This window comes from Lynx rufus, unplaced genomic scaffold, assembly GCF_022079265.1.
Source record: "Lynx rufus isolate CCGP_SWC_20201006 ecotype Redwood Valley unplaced genomic scaffold, mLynRuf1.p SCAF_12, whole genome shotgun sequence".
NCBI lineage: Eukaryota > Metazoa > Chordata > Mammalia > Carnivora > Felidae > Lynx > Lynx rufus.
This window is the reverse complement of record NW_025814826.1, coordinates 64,261,621-64,287,828: the sequence shown is the minus strand read 5'-3', so window position 1 is coordinate 64,287,828 and position 26,208 is coordinate 64,261,621. Positions and strand designations below refer to the sequence as shown.

At 49.5% G+C, this 26,208-nt stretch overlaps 1 protein-coding gene across 1 annotated transcript in view; it reads left to right on the top strand.

The window, feature by feature from the left end:
* The window catches only part of COL22A1 (collagen type XXII alpha 1 chain), a 260,858-nt gene that overhangs the window by 176,007 nt on the left and 58,643 nt on the right, over positions 1-26,208 (top strand). Inside the window, exons 40-44 of the mRNA XM_047074226.1 lie at positions 4,058-4,135; positions 14,043-14,078; positions 15,489-15,542; positions 16,672-16,716; positions 21,067-21,114. Of these exons, the coding sequence (XP_046930182.1) occupies positions 4,058-4,135; positions 14,043-14,078; positions 15,489-15,542; positions 16,672-16,716; positions 21,067-21,114 (261 nt within the window). The remainder of the gene's footprint in view (positions 1-4,057; positions 4,136-14,042; positions 14,079-15,488; positions 15,543-16,671; positions 16,717-21,066; positions 21,115-26,208) is intronic.

Sequence of the window (26,208 nt, the reverse complement as noted above, 5' to 3'; positions counted from 1 at the left end):
GAGCCCTTATCTATTTCTGCAGCCATGTTGGGAACCCACATGGAAGTGGATGGAGGCAGCACCGAAGAGAGAGGCAGGCTGAGGCTTCAGGTGAGGAGTGCAGAGAGCCTTGACCTGGGGTCCACTTGACCAACCAGTGTCACCTGCGGGTGATCCAGGGTTAGACATGGCATCCTTTTGGCCAGATGTTTTCTCCTATTTAAAATGTGAGGGATGGAAACAGATGACCCATTCCCATGTTGATACTGTATACATGTATAAGTTAGAATGTTGTTTAGAAATAAAGATTTCCATACTTAATTGGCACTGGGAAGGTAAGTTTGAATTCAAGGACGTCTTTAGTTGAAGAATGGGCTGTTTGTGGGTTGGAAGCAGGGAAGGATGAAGAGAGATACCAGAGTGCCTGCTGAGTCCCCCCCCCCCCCCGCTGTCCATGGTGCTGACCAGAAACCCCTGGCTGGAGGAAGGGAGCCATATAATGGTTTTCAGGGCGGACCCCCTTCCTAATTACTTAAACTGCAGGAGGGTTCTTAAAGAAGCCTTTCCTTTTCTTGGGTGGCACTCATTTCTAGCAAAATGAACAGGCTTTGCCTTCATACAGAACTGGGTTAGGGTCACAGCTCAGTGACCTACAAGATAGATGGCTTGAAGCAAGTGGTTTACTCTTTCTGAGACCCTCTTGTCCTTTTCTGTATAAATGAGTAAAGCATATTTAACTCCCAAAGGGCTCCTGTGGAAAGAAATGATGTCATTCTCCGTCCACGACCTGCACTTACTCATGCATTTCTTTCCTGGACACTGTTGGACTGGCCCAGAATGTCCTGCAGCCAAAATATTTTCTAGAGTCCCTATCACAGATTCTAGCTCCTGTGCCCCCTTTGTTTCTTAATCATAAGCCTTTTTCCTTTAGCTGGCAGAGCATTAAGGCCTTTTGCTCTTTTCTTGGAGCCTTTTTCTAAAAGTTTCAGTCCATTAAGCTGTAAAGTGTTGTTGCTTTGGGGAAATGTTAGCATCATCATGGGCCATAAACACAGGAAAGGAACCAGGTCTGGCTACCTTGCAGAAAAGAATAATCAGAGACTCAGATTCCAGGCTGGGCTGAGTGTTCCCTCCTGGCTCTATCAAGCTCCTTCCTCTTAAAATGTTGATTTCGGTCAAAGGCAGAATTTAGTACCTGACAAAATGTTGGCAGTGATGGATTCACTCATTCCAGCACTCAGGAAATAGCTATTAAAGTCTGCCGCTGGTGCCAGGTCCCAAGCTGGGCACTGTGAATGCAAAAGTGTATCGACCTTGTACCCAACACAGGGTCTGACTCATCCTAGGTACTGGACAAATGCTTGTTCAATTAATGGGTAGGTGAACGAATGGGAAGTTTCTTCTCTTAAGATACTTACGTAGATGCCAGAGGGTCAGACAGACACAATGGGAGAGCAGCATGTTAGGGTTAATGAAGACACACGCAGACATGGGCGGGAGGACAGACAGGAGGACAGGCAGAGGTGGGTTTATGGAAATGGGATGATTGGGCTACTCTTACTTGATGGGTCAGCGTTTGGAAGGTTAAAACATGAATGTTTGGTGTGTTTAGCTGGCAGTAGTTAGGGTTTGCTGGTATGTAAGAGACAGCCTCGGGAGCAAGAGGGGAGCCAAGCTAAAACAAAATGGTAAGGCAATTTACATGAAACACTTTAAAGAGAAACCGAGATGCAAAAGGATATGGATTTCTCTGGTTTTTACGTGTGTTTATTTTCTGTCTTCTAATTCCACTGATAAAGTAATAATAACACGTTTATAATACTCAATGTTAAATTGTCTCTTACCTTTTAAATGAGTCTTCGTAAGATACATGGGAGAATGTTCTCTCCCTTTTTTGTTGATTGACGAGGGCCCTAAGGTACAGAGAGGCTATGGGACTCACCCAGGTTCCAGGACCAGGTGGACACTGTCCTGAAACTGGACCTACAGTCATCTGACTGCCTGTTTGAACTCTTCCCATGTGGCTGTCTCATTAGTGCAGTGCGTTTGTGACTGACGCATCACGGAGTGTGTTCATCCTGAGTTCATTACACTTTTTCCCCATTTTTCCTTATTTCTGGACTTCCTCCCTTCCCCACCTTCCCCATGCATACAGATTAGATTTTCTAGCCATCCCAATCATCTCGTACTTCTCAGAATAAACCATAGTACATTTTTCTAAAGAAACACAGTGTTCCATCCAGGACTTCTAAGAGAATTTTAGGAGGGGCCTATTTACAGAGGCAAGGGGGAAGGGGCATGGGGTGCTGTGGCTCTCCAGAAGCATGGCCTCAGTGGGCCTGGAAAGACAGTGGGTGCAGATGGTGTTCTAGAGAGAGGTTTGGGGTTCGGTTCATCTCTTGTGAGAACTTCACAAGTCCTGTCCCTCCTACTTCCCATGAACGAGATTTCTCTTCAGCATGTATTGGAAATGGGCATCGTTTGGTCTTAGAACCTATGTCACTGCTAGTAATAAACACACAGCAAACGTTGGTCAAATGAATATAACTTTGGTACTCATCCAGGCAACAGACCTACTGCAGGAAAACTAATCATCTTAGAAACGTTACTTTTCTTAAAGGTCCAAAATGTGAAATTTTCCAATCAACGTGATGGTTAGAGGGAAAGCTGATTATTAACGGGATTTGTTTCATGCTTAGAAACATAAACCTTAATAAGCGATGTGTTGCCTAGCAATGTCAGGCTCCACCTCAAATCAGATTGGTGCACATTATCTCATTGGCTTCTCATGGTAACCTTCTAAAGCTCTTTTCGTTTGTCATATGAGTTAACTCATCCCAGGGATATTAAATAGCTCGAACAAGATCAGCCACCATTTCAGTGTTAGGCTTGGCTAGAGTTCAGCTGACCTAATACAGGTGCACAGTCTTGCACAAAATTGATGGGGCCCTGTGTGTTCTGGGCCGAATTTATTTTGGAATTAGAAAGGTAGTAATTTGCAAACTCTAGCTGTAGCATTTACTGTGGTGTGTGGGCCAGCAAGCCTAGTCAAACTCTTTAATATTGATGCAACAGAAGCCTGGAAGCATCCATACAAAACGGGATAACTGAAGGGTGTGAGGAGCCTGTGTCGGCACCAGTCAGGCTTTGCTGCCAGTTGAGTTAGGGTAAGCCTTTGTGTTCAGAGGCTGAGGATTTTGAAATTGTGGATAAAATGGTGTGATTCAGTCTCAGCTTCCTTCTCCAGGAAGTGGCAGACATTCTTTCTTTTTTCTCTTCCCATCGAAGTCCAGAATGATGGGTGCGTGAGAACAGAAAGAGCCACGGCAGCTAACTTGCACGGAGCCCTGAGCCAGGCTGTGCGTACAGCATGGCGCTCTGCACGTGTCCTCTGGTTTTGTGAGCACGACCACCTGCTGACCTGGCAGCTCCTGTTATTACACCCCCCACCCCCTCACCCCCACCTCCTCCTCCTTTGTAAATGAAGAAACAAAAGCTCAGGGAACTTGTCACTTTCTTGAGTCAATAGTGAATGAGTGTTGGAGACAGAACTTCAGCCCACCCTCTATTAACCACTATTCTTGAAGGCAGTGGTTATAGCTCAGTCATCCTTGCCTATCCCAACCCCTGGAAACATGGCTTGCAAAATATAGGTACTTGACAAAGTATTGGTAAACTGTTGCCGATTTGGAAACTAATTGGAAATGTAGGTACATAGTAAAATCTGGGGTGTGGTCAGGATGGGAGTGTGATGAGGTCTGGAGAAGGCACAGGAAAATATGGAACTGTGGTTGCATAAAGGGTGATCATCTTGTTACAACCACACTGGGAGCCATGGTCAGTGTTGGGGCATGGTACCTTGAAAGGTGCATGGTCACGATTGGTGGCTGTGCGTATGTGTGGTGGACCGGGTGGGTGATGGGCTGCCTAGGGTCTGTGGAGAGACACACAGAGCCCAGGAGGCAGGAGAGGTGTTGATGGACAGCAGTCGGGATGGTAGGAGGGGCATGATTCCTTTTGTACACGGGCTCTCTGCTGCTCGGGACTGACCTCTTAATCGTATTTTTCCTCTTTCTAGGGGGACCGAGGTGCACCTGGGATCCCTGGCTCCCCTGGCAACCGTGGTGACCCAGGCATCGGGTTGGCTGGCCCTCCTGTGAGTCTTTATGTTTCTAGCACTTCCTCCCTCACCCTCAGGCCACACAGCCACTCCCTGCTGGCCCCTGAGTGAATGTATGGCTTGGGCTTTCCTGCAGAGACCCTCCCTTTCCAGCTAACCTGGGAGCGGTTCACAGTCCCCCAGTCCATTGGGACCTAGACCCGTCTACTGGCTTTGTTCTCAAACTTGGTGTAGTTTGTGTGGGAATAAGGCTTTGGGGAAGAACTGGACTTGTCCAATTGAAAGAGGAGAGAACAAAATTCATTAATATTAAAAAAAGATCAAAAATGACTCACTGGCCAAACTTTGCAAATCTGAGTTGTAGCCCGTGAACCTGAATTGACGGGGAAGGGGTGTGATGTGGGGGAAACAGCAAGCTCTCATGTACTGTAGGTGTAGTGAGTTCATTACCCCTCTTCCTCCAGTTAGTCTACAGGTGAGCACATGAATGCAATCAAGGATGGTTTTCATACAGTCTCCAAAATGGAATCTATTCAGTGGTCCTTAGATTGGTAGTTTGATAAATAATGCACATCAGTCTGGTGGATATGAGTCTACAGACTCCCTAGAGGTGGTGACTTTAGAGCTTAATCGAGATTGCAAGGACCAGGGATGCCTGCGCCTCCATCCAGGTGGAGGATAGTGGTCAATATTTTCAGCCAGCCTCCACCTGAATATCTTGAGAAATGGAAGACACGCTCCTTTGAAAGGTAATGCACCTGGATTTGGAATGTAGGCAACTATTTGTATAGAGAATCGACATTTATTAGAATTTTTTTTCCCATTGAGAGTAGGAATTTGGTCTTCTGTGTCTTCTGCCCCTGGCCTCTGATTCTTCCCTTTGGTGTCAGAAAGATCACACCTCCTACCCCCTTGTACTGCATTGTAGCCTTCAGAATTTAAGGCCAGTTTCCAATCCTGGTGATTTGTCTTCTGTGTAGTCCCTTCTTTGCCACCAAGATGCACAGCACGTTAATGACGCACCTTAACATTGTATTGACTTTTTTCTTGAGAGGCATGTTGCTCGGCCCTCTTGGGCTGCTTTAACAAAAATAATCATAGACTGTGTGGCTTATAAGCAATAGGCACTTATTCGCCACAGTTCTGGAGTCTGGATGTCCAAGATCAGGGTGCGAGCAGATTCATCGTCTGATGGTCCTTTTCCTGATTCATAGATGGCTGTCTTTTCTCTGTGTCCTCAAAGGGTGGAGGAATGAGGGACCTCTCTCCAGGTTCTCTTTTCTAAGGACACTAATTCCAGTCATGAAGCCTCTGCTCTCATTACCTAGTCACCTCTCGAAGGCCCATTTCCAGATACCATCATGAAGGAACTTTGGTTTCCATGTAAGAATTTGGGGAACACATAAACATTCAGTCTGTAGCACCTGTCTTACTATTATTGAAAAGAAGCTCAAATACCCAGTCCTTTTCAAATGCTACTACTAAGCCTCATCATATCCAAACTATTCATGCATTGTTGTTACTGCTATTTAACCCAGTCTAACTCCACCCCTATTCTGGATATAAACCAGAGCAGCACATGACCCCAGTCTCTGCTTGGTTTTGCATTCAAGAACTACCAACCTCAATAAAAACCCATTAAAGGAACTCTACTTTTTGTCTCTCAAATAATTTGAGAGGAAATCCAGTTTCTTACCCACAATATCACTTATAAAACAGAAATTCCCTTTTCTTTCATCTGTGGTTCTCTTACATCCCACCGTTGGTCTTGGGTCCCTCACTCTGTCCCTGAAATTCTCCAGGGACCCCCCCCCTCCAGCTTGCCTCATTTGCTCACCACCAGAAATGACCACAGACCTTCCACCTCACATGGGGTGCGGGGCTCCTGTCTCCTTAAAAGTGCCTGAAACCATGGAGCAGGCATATGGAATCCCCTTGGGAATGTCCAGTTTTAGTCTGTCTTTCTTCCAAAGAAATTCTCAGAACAAATCCTCCTGCTTCATTACATCAACCGTATCTTTTGTCTTTGGCTATTTTTTTTTTCAGTGTTTTGGTAGCTGGAAGGAACAGGGTTCAAGCGTTATTATTTCTGAAACCCTCCTTCTCCTGGGGCCTGATCTGGAGTGAGGATTCTACCTCATGTAGGAATTAACCCTAGAATAGAAAACTTTTTGTAAGGGAAGCTGTAAGGTGAATGTAGGGCTCTCCATCACGTAGCAGGTCTCTGTAGATCCCGGTCTGTTCCCTACGGGCTCACCGTGTCAGGCCCTTAATCAGAACGCCAGTCGGTAGAGGGGGACATCGTCCACCCCACCTCCCGCTTCAGAGCTAGCTAAAGTAAGCCATGAAATATGTTCATGCCTAAGTGATTCCACCTGAAAAGTAATTGGCTGGCTGCAGCCAAGGGGCTGTAAATCAACTCTTTATTGTCTTTCCTCTTCAACTTATTACAAGCTTCCGTGGCGGACGAAAGCTTACTGAATTTTCATAAATCCTGTCTTTGGCCCCTTGCCTAGGCTCTTGATGACCTGGGAATCTGCACAGAGGATGCAGGGGTGCGCTGAGAGTCAGGGGAGGTGAAGGAGGGGGTGATGCCAGGGGTGTGGGTTCACGAGGGACTCAGCTGCCTCTTTACGGGACCAGGGCCATTTGCCGAGTGGTCTGTGTCTGGCCTGGTGCCCAGTGTAGAAGCCTGCGTACCCACTGCCTCCTGCCGTCCTGTGAATGTGCCCTACCACTGGGTGAAAGCTGCCTTCTGCAGAAGCCTCTCCTGAGAACAGGGCTCAGTGCAAGGAGTTTATTTAGGAAATGCTCCAGAAATCACTACTTAGGGGGTAGTCTGTGGCAGGAAGGGAAGTGAGGGAGACTGTGTTCACGAGCAGGCTTGGGCTGTGGACGACTAGGGCTTCCTTCTGCTGACAGCCCTAGAGTTGTTCATCGCAGAGTTGTTCTCCAATGGGGAGGCAAGGCAGGGGTGTATGTGTGTGTCCACTCCTGTTGGCCAGCGGGTGGAGGCTGCTCCCTGCGGGGCTGACTCCCAGGAGCTCTCAGCCTGCCCCGGTCCTGTGGCTCCAGAAAGCCCGGGATGCTGCCAGGTGCCAGGGGGAGGGGGCATTTGGAGAGGGGCGCTGATGGCTCGACTACATCACTGTTTTCCAGGTTAACAATCTGAGGTTCACGAGGTGGAGTGACTTGGCCAATGTCACATAGCTCGTCCTGTGCCAGGGCCAGGATGCACATCACCTCCCACATCCTCCCAAAGCAGTTCTCTTCGCCTGTGTCACCTCACCCGGTGGTTTCAGCAGGATGAGCAGGATTATCCATTTCCATTAAGCGCTCCCATTAAGGACGGATCAGCTTATAAGTTATTCTTCGCGTCCTCCCTTCCCTGGCATTATGCTCTGAGGCCTTTGGCATCCGGGAGCAGTGCCGACCCCGCTGGAAGGGAGCCCTGGCTTTCCCTGCCAGCCTGTGCACCTCACTGGACAGGGATATGGGTGGCAAAGCAGCTGTGGGGGTTTTGGCTTCTAGATTCAAGACATTCACAAAAAACCCCTTTAATCTCCAAGTTGCCTCTGATCTTCCTTTAGCAAGGTTTTAAACGCTTAAAAACGATCCAGCTTAGGCCTGAGGGCAGATCACAGTGCTACTGAACCTCACCGAACCCAGGAGCTCGAGGTCTGCAAGGGCGAGATTCCCGCTGACGACCGTGTTCCCTGAGACCCACGCCTTCTGATTCTGTCAGTTTCTTCATGGGTGAAGTGCCTGTAATTCCTGTAGCGGCAGCAGGGGTGTCGTGAGGTTACATCATGATAACATTGGTAATGACACCTGGCACCCTGCCTTTGACCTTCTGATGTCATAAGAATCCTCCCCCGACCTTTCCTTCCCGTCTGCAGTCTTTTCTGACGCCCTCCTTGGCATGTCAGTCAGGACTGGCTCGCTGTTAGGCTGACAGCCCGATGGAAGAAAGAAGCATGGAGCTGATGATGTGCAATAAAATGTGTCAGTGTCCTAACAGTTTTTTTTAACTCCCCATCATCTAGGAAATAGTATAATAAGACTAGAGATAAAAGCTCCTGAAAGGTGGCAGAACAGTAACCCCAGCGAGCCTGCTGGTTGGCCTCCAGGGGGCAGCAGTGAGCAGGGCAACCAGGACCTGTGGGTCCTGTTCTCCTTTTCATGTGCCAGTGAAGACAGAGAGGTAACACCACTTGCCTGAAGTGACAGCTGGGACTTGGCGGAGCTAGGGTTGGGCCCCAAGCGTCCTGCCGCACTCCAGGCAGGGCAGCCATAGTGACACGTCCATGCTCGCGAATCTTCATGGAACAGCGTCTTCTCCGCGCATCGTGGCTTCTGAGCTACGACTCGGGAGGCTAGCGGTTGTTCTCTGCCCCTTTCTTTATGGAGGTACAGTTGCCACACAAGGTCACGTCGGTTTCAGGTTGTACAGAAGCGTTGCGTTTTGTTCACGTGTCTTATCTGCCTGTTTGGTTCCGTTCCTTTGTGTAGGAGAACCAGAGAGCCACTCAGGTCAGGCTGTCCCAAGAAGGAGGCTGGCCAGTTTCCCTCGAAGGGAGTTGGTGCAGCCATGTGGCCACTTATCTGGCCCTGCTGGGGGACATTTCTCAGGCATTTCACTATGGGCATTTCTCAGTAGTTACCCCAAAGCTGATGCCCAGGGAATGTGCAGGTCTTTGCTCACTGACACGCACTCCCATCCTGTTCTGTGCACAGGGCGAGGTGGGGAGGGTGTGGATGGCGAGACGCCCTCATACCCTAGAGCTCTGCATATGACCAGGAACTGAGTATCCCACTCTTGGTGTTTAGATTCAAGTCTTGGTTGATGAAACAAAAAGATTTTTTTTTAATTTTTCTGTTTGTTTACTAATCCATTTTGAGAGAGAACGAGCATGAGCAGGGGAGGGGCAGAGAGAGAGGGAGGGAGAGAGAAAATCCCAAGCAGGCTGTGCACTGTCAGCACAGAGCCCAATGCAGGGCTCGAACTCATGAACTGTGAGATCACGACCTGAGCCGAAACCAAGAGTGGGACCCTTGACTGACTGAGCCAGCCAGGTGCCCCCAAAAATGTTTTAAAATAAGTTTCCACGGTCACTTCTGGTTGGGAGCTCTCCTTTCGATCTCTGTGGCTGATCTCAATTCCTTTACAGTGGGCCCGGCTGTTGTTCCGGCCTCGTTTGGCCTCCCTCCTACCTCACTCCTGGATTTCCACCCTGGCCTCCCCGCCTGGCCTTCTCCAGCCGCTGGGGTGCCCACGCCACCCCAGAGCCTGGATCTGAGCTCATCCGTAACTCGGAAGCCTCTCCTGAGGGGCACTGCAGGCCCTTCTCACCCAGGCAGACCCCAGCTGCCCTGGGAAAGTATGGCTGCAGCCACCAGGCATTCCCATGTCAAGGAAAGGAACTGTTCTTTCCTGCGCAAAGCTTGACTTCTCCTCTGCCGGGGTCTGCTTGCCCTTCCCTGCCTGTGAAGCCCACCGGCCTCTTCCCCCAACCTCTCTCCCCTGGCATCCTCTGGGTAAAGCCTCCCCCAAGTCTCTCAGGCGGGTGTCAGCAGCTCTGGCATCTTTCAACCCAGACCCATTGAGTCCCCATTGGTTATTAGAAGGGTGGTTTTCCTTACTTGAGCACTGAGTGTAGGCATCCTCCGTGACCACCACAGAGCCTGGCACACGTTAGCGTTCAGATAAAAGACCGTGGAGCAGAAAATTGCACCTTGGTGTTAGGTTATCAGTGGGGAGAAGGGGTGAGAGGTGACCAACCTTCAAAGGAGGGAAACAGTGATGTCAGCATAGCAGCATAGCAGAGGAAAAGTGTTTAGCGTATCTAGAGCCTCTCGGGGCTTTCGGTTTTGTGAGTTTTCACTGTCTGCAATTATCAGCAAATAACAGAAGCATTGTGGTGCATGTGTATGCATGTGTGTATACTATGTGTGCATACTACATATATAGTGTATGTGTGTATATAGCGTATATGTGTATACGTGGTGTATATAGTATATTTATAGTATATGTACACACATACATACACACTGTATATACTTATATTTATCAAGCATATATATTTTATATTTATGTAGTGTGTATGATATATAATGTATATGATATACATATAGTATAATATACATTTAGTATATAGTATACATATATATAGTATATATAATATACATATAGTATAATATACATACAGTACATAGTGTGTAGTATACAGATAGTGTATATACACGCATACACACACTCTATACTTATACTTGTTGAGCATATATACTTTATAATTATGTGGTGTATATAATATACAGTGTATATAATATGCATATAGTATAATACATATAGACCCCATAGTATACAGTATACATATGCATACATACATATACACTATATGTATACTTACATTTATCAAGGAGAAATTCAGATACACCAAAAGAATATTTTGGGAGAATAGCCAAATGAGCCTCACGCAGCCACACTTAGCTCTAACGACCAGGATCCCTGTTCAAGGACAGTGCTTCCTATTCATCCTCAACTGGCCTCCATTATTTTGAAGCAAATCCCAGATGTGTCTCATTTTATCTGTAAACAATTTTGGTATGTTTCTAAAAGACAATGACTTTTTAAATGCAACCACAGTTTCATTATTACACTCCCCAAAGCAATTTCATAACGTCATCAAATATCCAGTCAATGGCCAAGTTCATATTTCTTCCATAAATGCCATGCTTCCGTAGTTCTCTTTTGTTCGAATCAAGACCCAAATAGAGACAGTAATTGGCTGATTTTTTTTTAATTTCTTTTATAAATATGTAGACTTCCCTCCATTATTTTTTCTTTCCTTTTGCAGTTTATTTATTGATGAAACAAGATTTACTTTTTGGTCTCATAGAGCTTCCCACAGTCTGGAATTTGCTAATTTACTAGTTTAACACATTGCCCTGTGCCTGCATTTTCTATACATCAGTAATTGGGCCTAGAGCCTTGATCAGATTCAGGCTTGATGTTTTTGGCAAGACTTCACAGGGAGTGTGTTCTTCCATCAGGAAGCACATGATGTCTGGTGGTCTCTCTCGTGGTGATGTTCACACTCTTTGATGTCCAATGCTTAGATCAATTAGCACATCAAGGGTTGCAAATTGATGCCTTTCTTGTTCTACCAACTCTTTTTTATGGATCTGCTAGAATACTTCTAGATGGAGGAAAGGTCCCTCAATTATAATTTACATACTCAGTGGTACAATTCATATGGTACAATACATATGGAATGTTCCAGTCTTCCCCTTCAGTTATTTTCAAATAATGACTTGATTCCCTAGCATCTCGCAAAGATGATTAATTAGGTGCTTTTGTTTTTCATCAGTAATGTTGAACTCATGGATTCAAATACATTTGATGCGTTTTTATGTATCTTGGTTATTCTTCCTGTTGATGCACAGGTTGTCTTAGCCGATGCCAATAGGAGCTTATCCCCGTTGACCCTGAGTACCTTTGACAAAAGCCTAGCAGTCTCTAATCGTGTCTTTGCTTCTTGGAATGACAAGGTGCTCTGGGTTTGTGTACATTCCTTGTCCAGATCAGGGATCAGTCATTTCTCCAGGGAGCTGTTTCCTTCTAGTGGAACATGGTACCAAAGGCCAAGATATATATGTTGGGGTAAAGTGGCTGTTGAGCAAGCATGTCATAGGGCATAGTCTTGGAAAAGAGGGTTGTGGTTGTTGAAAACATGCTTAGGCTTCACGTGTAAGAATGCTATTATACACACCGTCCTCCTCAACACTTTCATTAAATTTCTTGAACGTATACTGACAAAAGAGCTGTGAGGGTGGGCCATGCGCTGAATGGCTTAGTTCTCTACTTAGAGCATCTGTTTTCACTTCTGATCACTCAAGGCAAGGTGGCCATCTAGCTCTGCATTCCGCGTGGGAGACCAAAGCTCAGAGACAAAGTCACTTGCTTAAGGCCAAACAGCTAATAATCGATAAAGCTAAGATTTGAAATGAACGCCTTTTTGACAACAGAATTCATCTTTCACATGTGGATTTTATATGAAGTAACGTGAGAGAGAAATTTGGAGCTCAATGTAATGAGCAAGTTAAGTGCTTGAGGTCGGTCATGGAGTTTCATTTAGAACCCAGGGTGCCTCTGAAGTGACCTGGCAGTGTTCCCCTTGCTGGTAATCAGTTGTCCCTGGGTCCTTTCCTTGAGGAATGAGTGCAGTCTCAGTAGAGAACTACTTGGAAGAGCGTAGACTTCAGATGTGTGTGCGTTGGCCCATGTATACATTGACTGACACATGGCAGAACCAATGAGAAGTAAGGGAGGGAAAGTGGCTTCAGAGGCAAATAGACCCGCAGTAGAAGTAGGTCTCTTGTCTTATCTGCTTGACTTACCTGCTTGCCCGTAGGCCTCTGGAGACTCCCCATCCTTTCTTCAGTGCACTTAAGAGGATGCTACCTCTGTTTTATCAGGTAGTTCTGGAATGACTTTTTGTTTGTTTGAGAGAGAGAGCGCGCTCACATGAGCTAGGGAGAGGGACAGAGAAAGAGAGAGAGAGCGAGAGAGAGAGAGAGAGAGAGAGAGAGAGAGAGAGAGAGAGAGAATCTCAAGCAGGCTCCACTCTGGGCATTGAGCTTCATCCCATGACCTGGGATCATGACCTGAGCTGAAATCAAGAGTCAGATGCTCAACTGACTGAGCCAACTGGGCGCCCCATCTGGGACATATTTAATAAGCAGACTTTAAGGTTACCTGGCTTGTCATATTGCCAGAAACCTATGCATTTATGTGCAATCCTTCTTCCTCTTGGGAATATCTGGGAAGTTCTCCTGGGCTCTGCCACACAGAGACGCAGGGTACGCTAGACTGGGCAGGAGGTGTGTTAACCCCTCTGTCGAGTGACTCCCGGTGTGGTTTGGGCAAGCCCCAGTCTCCTCTGGCCTGTCTCTGATCATCAGTGAAAAGTGAGCGTGATCACACCTGATTCCAAAGTTCCCATACTCTAAAATGTTCATTTTGATGGAGTCCCATTTGCTCTGCTGTACTTTGCCGTAACTGCCACGGGGCACTGTGCTGAGTGCTGGAGAGACCGTGCCGAGCAAGGTGCTCAGTACCCACCTGACCACGCGGCACTCAGCCATTCAGCGGGGAGGACAGGCCGCCGAGAAGTGAGGCTGGTCTCCAACCTTGCGTCCTGGATGGGGTGCATGGAGGGGCTAGAAGACATCTCTAATGAGCGTCCCATGAGGAGCCGGGGAAGGCTTTCCAAGGTGGTGACATCTCAACTGAGAACCGAAGTGTGACAAGAATGTGTCCAGGTAGAAAAGCAGGGCACACTCTTCCACGCAGAAGCATAGCATGGGGAAGATTCAGGGCAAGGGAGGGTTCCGCTCACGGGAGGACCTGAAACCACACACTAATGCCTTAATCAGTGGCCACATCTTAGATCAATATCCAGAAGCCAAATCCTAAGCTGGATGCACTCATAGCAGGGCGGACCGGGGTGGGGAACATCCCCTGTTAGGAGGTGGGGGCCACCACAGCAGCATCAGCCAAAACAGGCCATGCTGGGGAGTCTGGCCCTGCGTGTGCCCCCAGCGTGTCCCAAGCAAGACGCAGGCACAGCGCGAGGATCCTGGGATGCTGGCTCCCACCCTGCACCAGAGGTCCAAACTAGAGATAAGCTCAGTGTCAGGAACCAAGTGGGTGCCAGGAGAAGGTGGTACCTGTTCAGGGACAAATGGAGAAAGTTCCAGGACGATCTCCATGGGTGGCATGTCCGGGTGTCGTGAGCAGGTGTGACTGTGGCTTAACACCAGGGGGCAGTTAGCTACTCCTTCGAGGACAGTGAAGACCTGGCTTGGAAATCATAGCTACGGTATGTTTACGGTATTTCCTTCTGACTTTACTTACTTGTTTTGTTTGTTTGTTTCTTAGGGACCCTCTGGACCACCAGGAGACAAAGGGCCCCCGGTACAGTATGAGTGAAATGAAGGGCTGGGCTTCATGGAGAAATTCTTTTCTAATTAAAGCAATTTTATATTGGGGCTGCTAAATGAAAGTGGTTTCTGCAAATCCCTAACATTAAACGGTTCCAATCTCTAGAAAATAACCGCCAGTCTCTGGAGTGGTAGATTAGGAAGGGGATGGGTGGTCATCGAATCCGGTGTGTGCGTGCTAGAGTTGGGCAGAATGAGACTGGCTTTGCTTTTTTGGTGTCTCTGCATCACAGAAGGACAGCATGGCTTGACGAATTTTATCTAATTACCAGCAGAACTGCCTTTGAGTCCTGGCTTCACCACCCCCAGCCACATTATCCTGATCAAGTTGGGGGGGGGGGAATCTCTCTTAATCCGTAAAGTGGGCATGAAAGACCCATGGGCCTTTGCGGAGCTCTGATGGACTAAATGTGGTGAAGCCACGGGAAAGCTCTCCATAAACATTTGTTCTAAGGAATGGCCGCCATGGATGATAAGCATATGCATGCATTTACCAGGAAAATGTGAATTTCTACAAACTGCCCCCAGAGCGGGAGGAGCTGCATATTAGCACCGATGATGAAATATTTTGCATGAAAATTCTGTGCACTCAGTGAGTTCTGAACCGAGAAATGGCGTTTTTATACCCATTTTTTATAGATGAGAAAACAGAGGCTCAGAGCAGTTAATTGATAGCCATCATATTTCAGAACAAGTTAATGTAGCATAGCAATAGGGTTGGTGATACGGCGAATGGGGCTCCTACAGAGGGGTCGATGTGAAGGGGACATTTTGGGAAGTCCTCAGAGAGGCAGGGTTTGCTCCTGAGCTGCCGTGTGGCACAGTTCCGGCACCTGCCAGGACAGAGAGCTGATTCTATTTAAGGAAGGTTTCCATAGGAAGGGAGAGCCACAGTGAAAAATATGTGTGAGAATTCCTGATACTGTCCAGAAATTTTCAACAGAATGGGAATGATTTTCTAATAGAAAGTAATAAATGTCCTCTACGTAGTGGACACTGTGCACAGCCGGCCAGCAGCCCACCAGATGCAGAGGGGTGAGCCCCGGTGCGCTCACCGCGGGAGCTGACCCTGTGACCCTTCCACTTAAGGAAGGGGCCTTTCTCCTGGGCCTGAGCAGGAGGGCTCACAGGGAAGGTGTTCCAGAGCATTCTGTGTGTGTGTGTGTGTGTGTGTGTGTGTGTGCGCGTGCGCGTGTGTGACACTCCCACTTCTACAGCAATGGGGAAATGAGTAATCACTGAGCAGGAATCTTGGCACATGCATTATATCAGATTCCTCATAGTAACAGGCCATTTGTACAATGGGAACCAACTATTGCCAAGGAATGGGGGACCTAATTTTGCTTAAGCTGTTGGCGAGTGACTTACCTTCTTTTTTCCTCAGGGATCCCGAGGCTTACCCGGATTCCCCGGCCCCCAGGGACCAGCTGGCCAGGACGTAAGTAATGAGAAATGGTACCCACTCAGCTGGGGTTCTTATGGACCCCCCTGGAAGCCCACCGTCCTCCACCGTCTCCCAGCCTCCCCTTGACCAGGGAACCCCCGGAGGAATAGTGCTTCTCCACTAATCCCTGCCCCTTCCCCAGGAACATTTTTAGATTTTTGATCTATGACCTAGGTTGATCGTGACCTATGATTTTGTATTGTCTAGTTTTACTCCTTATGCTTTTGTGTTATGCTTTCAGAATCTCATTAGCTCCCAGTGTCCCATACAATGCCTCCTTTTTTTTTTTTCTTTTGGTCAATTTCCTTACCTGGTCCTATCTGCTCAAGTCAGGTGCCATGGACTTGTTCTCCACGGACTTGTTCCTGACCCATCCCTGCAAGGGCTTTCTCCCTTATCTGATGCTAAAGATGCATCACTTCTGACATCGTGACGACGGTAGTCATCTCTTAGTATCCATTGTCTGGCTTCTGCTCAGATAGATCTGAGCTCTAAGAAGATAGGGACCATGTGTCTTCTACATGGGTGTTGCTCACTGCATCCTCTGACCGGATGGTAGGCTGGCAACAATGAGTTCCTATGAAGCAAAGATGTCTGGCGCCATTAAGCGGTAGCATTTACTCTTAGACATGCATCTCTCCGTCTATACTTTCAGTTCACTATGGGCAGGGACGATCAGTCACCCTCCCCTTCCCTTCCTTGGTTCCACTGCAGAGGAGGAAGTTACACTCTAGAACCTGTCCACATATTCTCATTTACCTGCCCCAATCTCAACGTGCTATTAGAACCAGTCCTGCTCTCCAAGCTGGCCCTTTCACCTGTGTTTGGAGAAGGATGGTGGGATGTGTGCAGGAGCCATTTGCGGCTTTGCATTTTGGATGGGAGTCATAGGAGGGTTGGCATATTCTAAATATTTGCCACAGTTGAATACTTTCTGGGAAGCGTTGAGTGCTCGGCTGAGGTTGCAGACCGTGCCTTTTTATTGGTGCCAGTCTTTACGGTTGGGTGACTTTTTTCAACCCGGTTACACTTGGCGGATACAGAGGTGGGGGGGGGGCATGAGCAGAGTGGTTCTGGATGATAAGCTTAGCACAGTTAATGTTTCATTTCTTTCTTCTCTTAGGGTGTACCAGGAAATCCAGGAGAAAGAGGGCCTCCTGGCAAACCAGTATGTCATCTCACTGTTCTGGATGAATATTGACTCTCAAGTCAGGGCTCCAGTGAGAATGAAACGCAAGTCAGATGGTGTGAGAGGCTGAAGGAGGGACTCCTCACAGAGCCACGGGCGGGGGGCTGATCTGAGATGCTGGGGAGCCCAGAGATAAGCCGCGGTGGGAGGCCGACATGGCCATGACCCTGACCCCAGTTTTCAGCACCAAGCGAGAGCACAAGGGTGGGGAAGGGCTGCCAAATTGGAGCTGTCGTTGTGGGTTCAAGGCCACTGCCAGAGAGCTGGGCCCAGCATGGGAGCAGGGTCTCCCCAACTCCAGTTTCCTGAGGGTGGCTCTCCTTGTCCACCTTAGCCAAGGTCAGCAGGTACTTAGCCCCATGACACGTTCCCCACGGTGCAGCCTCAGGTTGTTGAGTAGGACAGAGGGTAGAGAGTGGATCTGGGGGCGGGCAAATGGACCCCACTATACCTTGCAAATTCCTAACTGGCCCATTTCCTGCCCCTGTCCAGGATGTGAGCGCCATCCGGTTCCCCTTTTATATGATGGGGATGGTGGTAGCCATGGGGGTGCTGGGAAATGGCTGGTCCGCGTGCTGGCTCCTTGGTGGTCTAGCCCATGGCTCCGGCTTGCCGGGAAACGGCTGGTCCTGCACGTCGGCTCCTTGGCGGGCTAGCCCAAGGCTCCTGTGGGCTCCCTCACGTGCAGCACGTATATCCCGCACGTTGCTGTTGGCAGGGAAGCCCAAAGGCTTGGCCAAGTGACCCAGCCACTGGGTGGGGTAGAGGGGGCCCTGCAAGAAAGGAGTGGTGAACATGGGCGATCCAGGCAGGCGGGCAGCGGTGCAGACGCGGGCGAAACTGGCCCACGGATCCGCTGGAAGACGTCACCCAGGAGGGAAGAGAGGGTAGCATCAGGGCTGGGGATTGTGGGGTCACGAGGGGGAGATCATAAGTCGGGTTCCGAAACCGAGATGCTCACCTGACAGAAGCTTCAGCTCAAGCTGGGCCTGAGAGCGTGAGTGTCCGTGAGCCTGACCTGGAGGACTCACACAAGCACCCAGGGCTCAGAGGCCACTGTGGGCGCCGGCAACCTCACACCCTGTCCTGGGGTGCTGGGCACAGCAGGGCTCAGAGGCCACTGTGGGTGCCGGCAACCTCACACCCTGTCCTGGGGTGCTGGGCACAGCAGGGCTCAGAGGCCACTGTGGGTGCCGGCAACCTCACACCCTGTCCTGGGGTGCTGGGCACAGCAGGGCTCAGAGGCCACTGTGGGTGCCGGCAACCTCACACCCTGTCCTGGGGTGCTGGGCACAGAGGAGACCTGGATGGGGATCCTGGTCTATTCAGAAGGGTTCCGGAGGCCGTACCCGTGCGACACGTGACAGGTCATGTGAGAGGCGAGGGACCGCTCGCTCACCCTCCTCCTCTGCCCAAGCCAGCTCCGTAGCAGTGAAGTCAGCCCCGCAGAAGCCACGTCATTAGCCCGGTGCCAGGCCCCGATGACGCGAGGGGAGAGTAAGGTTCAGGCCGGAGACTAAACGGGGGTTCAAATGACCTCTGCCAAATCTAGCCCTTGACACCTCTCTGCAAAGAGAATTAAGCCAGCACGCAGACTGCTGGCAATGTGCAGAAGCATGACTGTCTTATAGCTGGTCACCTGCAGAGGGAGAGGGAGAGAGGGAGGGCGGAAGGGGAGAATAGAGAGAGGAGGGAGAAGAAATAGGTCTGTTTCTCATCACCATTAAATTCACTGAATGCACTGCCCACAAATGGTCCCAGATACATCCCAGTAGCTGTTGGGGTCTCTGCTCTTGCTGGTCAGAGGGGGTCCCCAAGCCCCCTCAGGCTCAGTGATTCACCGGGAGGACTCCTGGAACTCAGGAAGGCAGCTCCACTCACGGTGACGATGACAGTTCCTTATGGAGGGAGGACACAGGTGGCAGCCAGCACGGGAGGATGCAGAGGCACGGAGCACAGGGCTCCCCGTGTGTCTCCCCTGGAGGGCATGTGGGGACAGCACTTCACTCCCCAGCAGTTTCCTGGGGTCACACGGATGTGAGAGGGCAGCAGGTGCTCGGGGAAAGCATGGCACGTCGCCCAGAAGGGAAGCTCACCCAGGCCCTACCAGGTGAGGCGTGTGAGGGCGTCGAGGTTACCCGTCAGGAACTGGCAAGGTCAGAGTGAGTGGGTTTGGACGCCCCTGGCTGGCTGAGTTCAGCCTTTACTGCACGGTCCCGGAGCACTTCTCCGGCGCTGCACCCACAGGACTCCTGTGCTGGGCATCCCCGTCCAGGGTTGGGCCCCTCTCTGCGCCTCTAGCGGGGCTCTTGGGCAGCGGATGGGTTGAGGGTGAAGCCTGTGGGGATCGAGGGAGGCAGGACAGGGCGGGGGAAAGGCAGTCTTGGCCTGACCCCATGGGGATCTGGATCTGTGAACGGCACCACGGCACTGTCCCACCTTGACACGAGGCCACTGTGTGTCACCCCGTATGGGTCAGTCCTGCATTTCCAGCCTGCGTCCCCGGCAGCTGGTGGAGCGATACACGAGGAGGCGAGGAGGGCTCAGACTGGCCTCAGCACTTCCCATTGTCTGTTTGCCTACCTGTCCGGCACTCCTGGAATGATCCATGTGTGAGTGTCTCCTCAGAGGCCAGCCTGGCAGACGGCTAAGCACCTTGTGCCCACCCTCGGAAGGCACTGCACCCCACAGACCCGTTCCTGTCTGTTCTTATGTGACCTACCCCGAGAGGTTTATGGAAGAGGGTACAAGGCATTAATTAAACTCTTCCCCGAGGCCACGCTGCACCTAGACTGAACATCTGCTCCCTGTTCTGTCTCTCTGTGAGTGCTGCCTGGCTGTGTGGTCTGGTGTGGCCCGACAGATTACACAGGGGGCTCTCGTGACTGCATGGAAACATCGCAGCTCATGCGATGCCAGCAGCATGCACATGTCCCGATTTGAACAGTATTAACTTCCCAGGGAAAAATGTAAGGCTTCAGGATAAAACCTCTTTCTGCTTTTAAGTTAAAGTTTTAATAAACAATATTGCAGAGGTAGGCCTTCCTGCAGAGGGTCTCGCTCAGAACGAGGGAGGTCTCGGCTTCTGTTGTAGCAGCCACACTCAAAGTGAGCTCTGCCTGTGGGGCTGGCACTGCCTGGGCACCTCCAAATCGGAGTCTGCCAGCCTTTGTCCTGGGTATCCACCTTGGGTCACAGTCCAGAGGGTCGGTAGAGCACCTGTGCCCGGGAGCCCGGGAGACCACACCCATCCACAGTCACTACCAAGGTTATCCTGGGCAAACGTACGTGGTGCCACCGACACATGGCTTTGGTTAGCCGCAGGGTGTGGCAGGAGCCCTGGAGGGTCAGGGAAAGGGGTTTGGTAGCCTGGAAAATGGTATTGGTGTCAGCGTCCCCAGGATGCTAGAGGTAATTCATAATTCGTAAACTCGAACACAGACTTAAAAGAATTCAGCAGTGTATGTTCACTTGTGGCCACAGGCTTCCCATGTTATAGAGGAAAATCTAATCCCTTCCCCTGGAGACTGGATTCTCTGGCACTCTTTCTCCGTTGCAGAAGTTAGAAGTTTGCAAAATAACCATGTCCCTCTACTCCAGTTCTACCTAAGAATTCTCTCTTCCTTCAGTGTCTGCCTTCTAAGCATTGCTTTCCCTCCAGCTGTGTGTTCCTTATACCCCAGTGTGAACCCAGCCTCCACCCCACCTTGGCCATAATCCTAACAGCACACTCCAACTCAGTGGGTTTGACTGCAAATTTGGGGACCTGCAGACTTCTACATACATACCTTCAGAGGCTCTGTAATTACCCCTGACGAATGAGATCTCCTTCCCAGAATTAGCACTCCTTCAACCCATAATGAAGGGTGAGGATTAGAATGCAATTTCACTGGGGAGAGCTGGAAAAGTGGCTTTAAATTCATAGTAGGTTGTCAATGACTGATGGCAACGGCTCCTACCCATCTGGGGAATCCAGGATAGTGCCTCCCTTTGCCTTCCACAGCACCCATATGACCTATGAGGTTTTGAGGGGGGCGGGGAGGAGAGGCCACCAGGAGAACGGGCCAGCAGAAGGGGACTGGGGACCAGAAAGGCTGATGTCAGTCAGACTTGGTTAGGACTGACAGCCTGTATGGTGACCTCAGAAGTGACTTCCCGTGCCACCTCGGCTTGGGACATACGCAGGGCTTTTTGCATGGTGTGCAGGGCACAGATGAGTTCTGCGTGATGGGGTGCGCTTTGAAGCCCTTACACTGTCTGAGCTAGAATGGGATACACTGTGTGCACGTGCCTGTGTGTGTCCGTATTGACTTCTTTTTACTTTGGCAGGGGCCTTCTTCTCTACTGTCTCCAGGGGACATAAATCTCTTGGTCAAGGTAAAAGCATGAAGCAAATGTGCATGCGTTTTGAAAATGGTGATGGGGAGTTGGAGATCTCAATAAGTCGTGGGGGGTTTTGTTTGAACAACCGTGTGTTAGTGTCAATGAGGCCAGCAGCAGTATTTGTTGAGAACTCCCTGTGTGCCCGGCGATGTCCTAAATCCTCTGTCTCGTCTGGCAGCCACCAGCCATGGGTGTCAATTTAACTTTAAGTTAACTAAAATTAAATGCAATTAAAAATTCGGGTCCTTGGTCCCACTAGCCACGTTCCAACCACATGATGGCCAGATGTGGCTAGAGCCTGTCTTACTGGAATGACACAGATACACAGCATTTCTGTCCTCACAGAAAGTTCTCCTGTGCAAGGCTGTGCTAAATGCTGGGTGTGTATCTCTCTCTTCTACAATTGCTCTAGGAGTTTGGTACCGTTTGCATTGTAGGTTGGCGCGTAAGGAGCCTGAGACCCTGAAGGTCGGTGTCTTTCTAGGAATGCAAAATCCAGTCCTTGCCGATTTCAGAGACTGACCTCTAACCCCACACAAGGCTGTCTCTTGTGCTCTGAACAGGGGGCCGTAGGCAGAGTCAGGCAGCTTGGGTGTGCGTCCTGCCAATGCAAGGGCCAGGGTATGGGTGCAGGGAGGTGAAGGCCGCTGCTGGGCCCCTTGGCCGGGAGGAGATGAGATCTGGGTTCAGACTTAGACGGTTTTCAGAACCTGTCCATCTTGTCCATGAGTGCCAAGAGCCCTGAGAAGCTGGACATCCCTCTGCTGAGATTGAGCCAAGACCACTAGGTGTCCAGGTACCTGACCAAGGGCCTTGGGCCTTAAATGGTGGGGGCCAGGACAGGCTGTGAGCAAGACAGATGCGTAAGGTCTGTGCTTCAGAAAGAACAGTCTCACTGCAGTGAGTGGGGAGGACCCTTTTCCTGGCTCTGTGTCAAGCCTTTGTCTTAATTTAGAGTGAAGCTTGGCATTTGTGTGATCAGTCTCTTCCTCACTTCCTGCATTCCAAACACTTGGGTGATGTCAAAACAAACAAACAAACAAACAAACAAAACAGAGTTCATGTCTGAGAGCAAGGGAGGAAAACAAAAGGGAAAAGAAGACCTTTCCAGAAGCCTGAGATTTGTAATCTCTGTATACATTGAGATGCCTTGATAGAAAGTTATACATTTTATTTTTTTTTTTAAAAAGTAGTAGTAGAAAGTCTTTCCTGATTTTAATTGACAAGAGAAAGCTTTTTTCACAGTCAAGGACATGACAAGAAATCATTACCTATTGATTCAATTCCTTGTTTATTGCAGGGTTTTATGAGCCTAAATCATTTCTCATAATTCCATTGCTCTAGAAGGAGCTGGGTTTGCATCAGCCCTGTCCCTCCCCTGCAAGGATTTCTACCTCAAGACATCCCAGCCTTTCTGCCAATGATAACAGTAATGTGGAGCCTCATGCTTTATGGCTACAGCATTGAAAATGACATTTAGTCAGCTTGGTGTTCCTTACCTGCTACAGGGTGCAGCTGTGTTCATCAGAGCAGCTGGGCACCCCGGAAGGAAGTGGGCACCCACACTCAGGGTGGTGCCTGAGGCTCCCTGGAGCCATGGAGCTGCACTTTGCCTGGAAACCCTGTAGACAACAGCCTGGGGCCAAGTGGGTTTTCCCAGGTCAGCAGAGTGTACTATTAACGTTCCCTACTTTATAGAAGGTTAAAGACTGCTGGTCTGGGCCAGGTGGCTGGTGGAAAGTCCCTCCCTTGCTGAGAAGGCACCTTTTATCGCAGAATATTTATCTCTGCCCCCAGGAATTTATACCATCACATACTTCATTCTCATAGTTGGAAAACTGCCTGGGTAGAAAGTTCGTCTCCTAAGAGTCCTGGTTAAATGAACTTCCACAATTGGATGTGTGCCCAGCAAGGTCATCCTCAGGATATCTCCATCAATCAGATGGCTCCCTTGGAGAAATATTATTTCATCTGATCTTCACAAACAACCCAGTGGGTGGGCGCTGTTACGTCTGCATTTTACAAAGGAGGAGGTTGAGCCCAGCTGGGGAAGGCACTTACTTGTTCAAGGTCACAGAGCTGGATGATGGCAGTGCTGAGACCCAAACCTAGTGTGGCCAGCTGCAGGCCCCTGTGTTAAACGCCCCTGTCATCTGACTTCATCTTGCATGGGCCAGAGCTTGTGACAGCTACCTGATAAAGTGCAGATAGGTGGGGAGTTTCCTGCCTGTCACCTGGAGCTTGGACGGGTAGGCTGCACGGTGGCCCTTTGGCAGGGATATTGCAGCAAGGATTCAGGTATCTGGCAAGAGGTTGGGTAAGATGACCTGGAGGTTCTCTCTACTCCTGGAAAGCAACAACTGCTTTCTTCACAAAGCAAAGTCTGTGGCATTCCTCCCTTTGGTAGGCATTTTCTGGTGCATTTACCTGCTGTACTGTACCCTGCTGACTACCAACCCAGTGAGCTGGGTTTGATGAAAACATCCCAGACAAAAAAAAGGGGGTAGAGACCAGAGGGAATCAGCATTTATAGACCCCACACAAAGAACCCTGCAACACAACTGGGGCTATGCCTGCATTATTTCATTTAGATTTTGTAACCATCCCCTAAGGAAGGAGAATGACCCTACGATAAGGGAATGGACTCAAAGGCATTGAGTGAGTTGCCTGAACAGCTCGGTTAAGTAGAGAAGTTGGCAGCCAGTATCGATGACCAACGGCATCTTATCGGGAGATGAGGCGAGACAACAGATTCAGGGAAGGAAAGACTAACAGAAATCGCAGGGGTACATTAGCAGCTAGATTCGTTGTGCTGTCACCACGTGCCAGGCATGGCATCAGGCATTTTTCATGCGTTATCTAGTTTATTTCTCACCGGACTTTGAGGTCCTCTGTTCACAGATTAGGAGGCTGAGACTCAGAGGGGTGAAGCCAGGATCCCAGGTGGGCAGAGGCTTCATGTGGTCTCTTGCAAACAGAACCCTATTTAGTCTCAAGGCATTTGGGGTAGCCCAGGGCCGGGAAGAACCAGGGGTCCCAGGGGCCAGAGTGAGCGTAGATGTGACTGCAGGTTGGGGGGCTGCTCTCACTGTGTTCCCTGGATTCCCGGACTGGGTCAGTGTGGTAAGTCCAGCCCCCACACTGTTAGGTCTGGGGACCTGCCACAACTCATCTTCAATGAGCCATCCTACACAGAATCTGTGACGAAGACAGACCCAGGCTGTGAGCCTTCCAGAAATTGGAAAGAAATAGGGAGGCGGGGAGATTTTATATTAGGTAGATACAGATAACCCCTTCGTGGTGTGGATCCCACCACAAAGAATGGTTCCGGATCACCACTGTGTCCACCAGTGCCCCCAGCCACAGCTCAGTGGCCAGAATCTCTGGTGCCCCCAGGTTAGCCCCATTCCCACAGAGCATACACCCATCGCTGCAGAGTTTCATAGAGATACCTCATTTGAAAGAACCACAAGACAAGGTCTAGGAATAGGGGATTTCCTCCCGAATCTGCTATTCTTCCAAACAAAACACACCAGCCAAAACCAGTATACTTTGGTTTGTGTCTTTCACCTTCAGTCCGTACACCCCAACATTTGGCACTCCCCAGCCTCTAGAAAACATCCAACCAGTGGCTCAGACCACCTGCTAACAGAAGATGGCACAGGATGTCAAAAGGTCAGAGGGTCAGTAGGGCAGTTGGGTTGGTTAGTTCATTTACTTATTGAACTCGTGATGGGCAGGAGGCTCTTTGCTCTGAATTGGACATGTAAAGATAAAGCAACTCTACCTCTGTCTCTGAGAGCCCACGCCTTCTTTTTGCGTGGTGGGGAAGGGACGGACCTGTACACGGACCACGTCAGCAGTGAGGCAAGCACTTCAATAGCAGGAGTTCCTGGGGCTGTGGGAGCAAGAGTCAGAAGCAGTCCCCCATCTGAAGCAATCAGGAAGACTTCTTGGTGCAGGAGATTTCTAAATACTCTTCAGAGATTACATACGAGGGGCGCCTGGGTGGCTCAGTCGGTTAAGCATCTGACTCTTGATAACTGGTTCAGGTCATGATCATGTGGTTCCTGGGATTAAGCCCTGCGTCGGGCTCTACACTGAGCATGGAACCTGCTTGGGATTCTCCGTCTGTCTCTCTCTCTCTCTGCCCCTACCCCACTTACGTTCTCTCTCTCTGTCTCTCCCAAAGTAAACATTTGTTTAAAAGGTTGAGTAGCAGTGAAGCAAATGAAAGGAAAGTAAGCCATTCAGAGTTGCTTTTGTGAGAGACCATCCTGAGTTAGAGACCAAGAAGAATGCTCAGTTACCCACACTGTCACCTTTAGTATGCACACGTGCAGCTGCCACGGGCCTGTGCACACGCCTCTGGTGGAGCAATCAGAAGGCTGTGGTTGGTGCATTTGTTTTGTGCCGATGGACGCCATGTAAGCATGAACTCTTCAAGATACGTACTCACCGGGTCTCAGAGCAGAAAGGTGTGGAGCCTAACTGGGTGCTTTGCAAGTAGTTTTGCACTGAGGGAGTCACTGAGTGCAGGCATGAATTGGGGCTACTACCTAAATGCACTGGGAATGATCTCACATTATTCTAAGTGCCTCCTCTGTATTATCTCATCCAATCTTTGTCACAAGAGGGGAGGGAGGATTGCAGAGAAACTAGCAGGACTCTGGGATAGGACACAGGCTACAGTGTGGTCAAGCCAGTGAGTTTTATTTGCTGCACACTGCACTCCAAACTGCAAGGTCTTGGGATGACACAGACAAATTAGAAATCATGTTCCCTGGGCTCAGAGGACTTCAGAATCATGCCAGGGACATCACTCACCTGCCTCAAAGAAGTAGAGCAAAGGTCAGTTCCTGGGACCGTTTATGAAATGCTTGCTTTGGACAAAGAACAATGCGAGGTGTGTGTGGTCACATTGGATGTGTGCCCATTGCTTCCTTTGTTCGGCTGCTTTGTGTACGAACCACTTAGGCAAACGCACAAGACAGAGAACTTGGCTTTCAGCTTGGTTCTGTCGCCAGCTTCAGAGATGGGACATGTTATTTTGTAAGAATACTAAATGTTTGCATCAAATCTGTAATG